Source organism: Trypanosoma cruzi, genomic scaffold, assembly GCF_000209065.1.
Source record: "Trypanosoma cruzi strain CL Brener 1047053513037 genomic scaffold, whole genome shotgun sequence".
NCBI lineage: Eukaryota > Euglenozoa > Kinetoplastea > Trypanosomatida > Trypanosomatidae > Trypanosoma > Trypanosoma cruzi.
The window spans coordinates 5,405-10,601 of record NW_001849257.1 but is presented as its reverse complement, the minus strand read 5'-3'; the positions used below and the strand labels follow the sequence as shown (position 1 = coordinate 10,601).

At 42.4% G+C, this 5,197-nt stretch overlaps 3 protein-coding genes and 2 pseudogenes across 3 annotated transcripts, besides 6 other annotated features; all 5 read left to right on the top strand.

Annotated features, from left to right (window-relative positions):
* Positions 1-694, top strand: Tc00.1047053509337.28 (annotated as a pseudogene; the record flags this gene model as incomplete).
* Positions 1-5,197: a sequence feature (heterozygous, non-Esmeraldo-like haplotype).
* Positions 789-827: a sequence feature (AT_rich).
* Tc00.1047053509337.19 (hypothetical protein, conserved) lies at positions 935-1,228 on the top strand (the record flags this gene model as incomplete). Its single annotated transcript, XM_798985.1, has 1 exon — positions 935-1,228. One exon carries the CDS (start codon positions 935-937, stop codon positions 1,226-1,228), a length of 294 nt encoding a protein of 97 aa, XP_804078.1.
* Tc00.1047053509337.15 (hypothetical protein, conserved) lies at positions 1,490-2,245 on the top strand (the record flags this gene model as incomplete). Its single annotated transcript, XM_798986.1, has 1 exon — positions 1,490-2,245. The coding sequence occupies one exon, from the start codon at positions 1,490-1,492 to the stop codon at positions 2,243-2,245; it is 756 nt and encodes a 251-aa protein (XP_804079.1).
* Positions 2,340-2,360: a sequence feature (AT_rich).
* Positions 2,463-2,504: a sequence feature (AT_rich).
* Tc00.1047053509337.10 (hypothetical protein, conserved) lies at positions 2,588-4,477 on the top strand (the record flags this gene model as incomplete). Its single annotated transcript, XM_798984.1, has 1 exon — positions 2,588-4,477. One exon carries the CDS (start codon positions 2,588-2,590, stop codon positions 4,475-4,477), a length of 1,890 nt encoding a protein of 629 aa, XP_804077.1.
* Positions 4,645-4,664: a microsatellite.
* Positions 4,805-4,825: a sequence feature (AT_rich).
* Positions 4,918-5,197, top strand: Tc00.1047053509337.5 (annotated as a pseudogene; the record flags this gene model as incomplete).

Sequence of the window (5,197 nt, the reverse complement as noted above, 5' to 3'; positions counted from 1 at the left end):
CACAAAATGAATGATGTACATATGATCTGCCCATAAACCAAATTAAGAAGAAGTACGTTTATGGTTATGATTATACAGTGATTCTGTACGCAAGTACTATCCTGTAAATGATATCAGGACGGCGAAAAACGCTATACTGAATAATATACACGACTATTTGGATCATTTGGGCGAATTTGAGACGAATTATAACTATAAGAAGGAGAGGATAACATTATATTTATCTATTGTCGTGACTGTTTTGATTAACTCCGTTTTACTTATTGGAAAGGATTTTCTTAAGCCCTATCCTCGGACAACATACATACTAATGGGTATTGCGGGCCTTTTTTGTTTGATTGCTTGCCTTCTCGAATCTTCACAAGCTTCAGATCGCGTGGTGTTCACGGCTGCAGGATCTTCTTTCCGTGGTAATGGCACGCGCAGGAGGGATTATCTTCGTGCTTTGAGAGGGCGTAAAATTTGTGTTCGGGTTAATGAGGTTCCAAACTCGACAAGGGTAATTATTGAGGCTCAATTGGTGGGACCTTCTCGTCCGTTTGCCGCTTCATCCGTTTACTATTCGGTTTTTAAAGAGGTTTCATACGGTAGGTATTTTAGTAAGGATGGCTTTTTTTATCCACCACCTATGGTGGAGGACGTTGACATGCTTCTTAGGTCACTAAATTCTAGCTTGCCGAAGAAAAGACAATGATCGTTATTTTCTTTGTCAGGATAAATGAACTGATGTAGAGAAGAATTTATTGAGGAAAAAATTTTTGTTTTCTCGCCTCTAACCTAAAACCGAGATTAAAAATAAATAAATAAATATTGATAATAATAAAAATGAACGACTCGTCCTTTCATCTTAATTACTTTTTCTATTTGTTTATTTATTCACTTTTTTGTTTGAACTAGATCAAAGGGAAAGGTACTTATAAGTATATATTGTTCAATGGTTTCCGTAAGCACTGTCCGTTACATTGGATACGTCGGTGCTGCAGCGAATTGGCTGATACCCATTGCTGGCATAATGAATTTTCCCACAAGGAAGCCCAGTGACATTGATCCCATGATGACGAGCATTCTTTTTGGGTACAGTGCCATTTTCCTTAGATGGGCTATCGCTATTTCACCAGCAAATTACCCCTTATTTTTGTGTCATGCCACGAATAGTACGGTGCAGATTGCAACTCTTTTGCGCTATTTTACAGCTGGAAGGGAGATTTCTTTTCCTCACACGCGGTAATTATTATACACAATCAGACTTTTTTAGAGGGTTAGGAAAAAAAAAAAAAAATGGACATATCGTTTCCTTTTTTTTTTGTGTTAAATGCCATTTGGGCTTACTTTTGCTGTTTCTGTTTTTGAGTGCCACCAGTAAATGAACGTGCATGGAAGAAAATGGTTTATTTCTGTTGTAGAGTTTTGGGGATTAATGAGCAATTATCTTTTATGGTTTTATTTTCATTTTATTTTTAGTACGCAGAGCTTTTTCTTTGCAAATAATATGGATGGTACTCAGCAATTAAGAGCCCGACGTCGCTATCGGGCTTTGCTTCGACAGGCAGAGTCTTTGCAGAAACTTGGCCAAATTGACGAGACACTCAGTGCTGAACTTCAGAAACTTGAGCAAGAGTATCCAGATTTGAAAAAAGCATTAGGATCGGTTGAAGGTGGAATACGATTAAATACGGATTGTGCAATAAACAAAGACAAGACGGAGAAAAAGTTTTTTTCTGAGAAAACAGCAACTATTACAGCTTCTACCTGCCCAACAGAGGAAAAAAAGCAGGATCTTGATTCTCATTTGGCATCGCCAGCGGGGCATTTTACCGATGAGTTGAAACACACGGATTTTTCGAATGATCGAATGAAACGGAAGCCCACTGCACGCTTTAGTGGAGGTGTCGCTTTTTTTTCCTGCGCAGTAAACATCTGGACCGAATCTCATTTACCCAGTTTGTTTAGCATATTTTCCTATATTACGATTACCTTATTGACCATTCTCGTCGCTTTTCTTCATCGCTATTTTGTGGATCCGTGCTCACTGGTGGGGAAATCCATCTCACCTCTGTTGCTTAGTTACCTTGTTCATTTTCAGGGTCTTGCTCTCATTCATTTGAAGAGGCCCGAAAGAATATCGAGGGCAATGCTTTTGGTTTACCTGGTTTTTGATGTGTTGCCATCGATGTTGTTTGTATTTTTTGTATACATGCTGACAACAATTACACTGGAACTGTTTGAGCAAGGTTTTTCCTACTAGATGGGAAAGACGATTGGGAGGGTGACCGTCGAATGTGAGGGCGGCCGGAAGAGTAAAATTTCAAATACAATTAAATAGAAGGGCCAAAGATAGCATTTTTTTTTTTTTTTTTATTGATTGAGTGTGTGTTAAATTTGCATGTGTGATGGGTTACCAATGGTTCTGCACTTGTGACTCCATTTGGATTGCCAACAGAAGCTTTTAGCCGTTCCTGGCCAATATATATATATAAATGTATTTCGTTTTTATAATTATTTTTCAATGAGGCAGTGAAAAGAAGAGAAACAAGGCAACAGCAAGAATAAGAGAGGGGTGCCTCGCTATTAGTGCGACCAAAGATATATGGCGTCCGTGGAGGCGCTACTGCGTCTCCCCACCGATGAGGTTCAATTATGTCCTCCTGTCGTTACCGACGGGGATCTCTCTGTTGTTTTTCGTGAGATGGAGACAATCATGCGGAAGTGCCTCTACGCCGTGCGGCACGCCTTGGTGGCCCCCTTTTCTGTCTTTCTTCATCTATTGTTGCAGCCAGCTATTTTGGAGTGTCAGGATGTCTCGAGAGCTCTTTTGGCGCCCATTGAAGAAGGGCGTTGCATCGACCTGTTGGCAGGCATCTGCGACACACTTTTAAGGCCCGAACAACACGAATTCCGCGGCAAGCTTAACATTGAGGGTTTTTTTGAGTTGATCCAACAGCTCTGCGCCTTTTCGACTCTGAAGGATCCGCTTGGCGTGGTACTGATGCCATGTTTTTTGACATTTCTCCACGTTGCTGTGGAAAAGGAAGATGACTACCGTCAAGGTCGTGGCTGCGCAAGCGTGCTCATCACGCTCATCCGCGGGTCAAAGGCCAACAAGAATCGGATGAGTGTTCAGTGTGGTCTCATTGGGGAAGTCTTGACAAAGTCGAACGATATTTTTTTTCAAATGCAGTGTGTTGAAATGTTGTTTCGTCTCTATACACACAATCGTACAGTTTTGTCAACCTCAACACTACCTGATTTTTTTAAGAAGTGTGTGCCGGAGCTTCCCAATGATGAAAATCTGTTAACAAGCATCCAGACATTGCTTGACGCCTATAATATGGAATACGCTAGTTTTAAACGGCTCCAGTTTACGGCACTCCTTATTGAGGCAGGTAATGAAGAGGTGTGCGGCCACACAAGCATGTATTTTTTCCCATTGATTCTCGTCATTATGATTCCAGGGTGCTCTGGGGATAACATCACCATTCCGTACGAACACATTCGTTCTGTAAAGCTTTCAAAAGAGCGGAAGCTTGGCCTTCGACTGCATGTCATCCCCGTAAGACTCTCTCATCTCATGAGCCATGATGGTGACAAAGATACACTTATGATTTCATTGACGCAGTCGACGTTCAGCGCTATTCGATCATCTGGGGTTCACGAATGGATTGCCGATAGAAAGCGTCGTGTTCCTATAAGCCTTATTCGGCAACAAATAGAGGCATCATCATTAGTAACCACAGCAGCTGCTGCTGCGAGGAGTTTTAATTCCCGAAATGCCACTATAAATGATACAGGTTTTATTCCGGATGAGAATGGCCATTCTATTTCTGTACCTACCGCGTCTCACGCCTCTGAGAAAGTTTTTCCTAATCGTGGTGTGAAGATGCAGCGACAACAAACGCACTCTGAACCGTCTTCACCAAATGGAAAACAACCAGCCACTGAAAAAAAGGAGGTGGAGGTAGCAAAAGAGGTGGAGGAGTACGCGCTTCGTCAGCTACACGAAGCAGCTTCATACAAGGTTGCGCGAATGCGACAGGATTGTCAGGGGGAGCTTCAATGCGCTGTGGACTTTATGCAAGAAGAGGTGGAGAAAATGCGTCGACTTAATGCGCGCGAGCGTGATGAGTTTGAGGCCTCTGTGAGAGAAGATTTAACAGCCGTACGGCAAGCTGAAGCCCAATTAAAGGCGCGTGCTGCTGAATGTGTGCAGTCGCTTAACCAGGAGCTGACCGAGATTCAGGCACTGAGCGAGTTGCTGAAAGGTGAGGTGGGCAGACTTCGAGAAAAGCTATTGGTCGCCCTTCAACGCTCCGAATCTGTGGAGGAAGAGTCACTTGTTCGACTCAAATCGATGGTCGATGAAGACATGAGATCGATGGAGGAGAATTTGTTGCAATTGATATCCTCAACAAATCCACTTTCCTTTTTGGCAAAATATCTCTCGCGAAAGCTAGACAGTGATGAGGCATACAGGGCTTAGAATAGGATTGAGTGGCGGGTGCGGGTGCTGGGATCCGTATAGAAGTGTGCATAGAAGGTCTGTGAGAGAGAGAATAAAAAAAAAAGGTGGGAGGGCGATCATACTACATCTGCATTGCAGTGGATATAGATGGCAATATTCAGAGTGCATCTTCTCAATTGTCGTTGTTTTTTTTTTTTTTTTTTTTGCGAAAAAACGAAACAAAACAACAACAACAACAAACTGTTGATTTCTATTTAGAGACACATTGCTGTTCTCTTGTTCTTTCTCTTTCTTATCCTTTTACTCTTTGTCTCTTTGTGTGTTTTGTGAAGCAATATTTCTGACTTTTTAATTTATTTATTTTTTCTTGACACCGTCACAGAAGAAGGAGAGGTGCGGGGGAAAGAGGGGAAAAAAAAAGATAAAAAGGAATCTAAAACAGGGGTTTTCCGCAACCGATGTTGAACGTTCGAGGAGAACTGTTCCGAATGGAGCGTCTCAATGCAACGTGGTGGGAACGGTGAGGCCATCGGCTTTTCCTCCTCAGTTGTAAGGTGGATGGGGGCCTTAGAGGCCCTGCGCAATAGCCGCATAGATGATTACGAAAAGGCTCAGTATCGCCTTGCCTCTCTTATGAAGTGGGTGAGGGGAACTTTGTCTCTCTTGTAGGAAAAGTGAAGTTTTTTGAGTATCACACGCCGAGCAGGGGTGTCCAATTCCATTCGGCAAAACATAAGT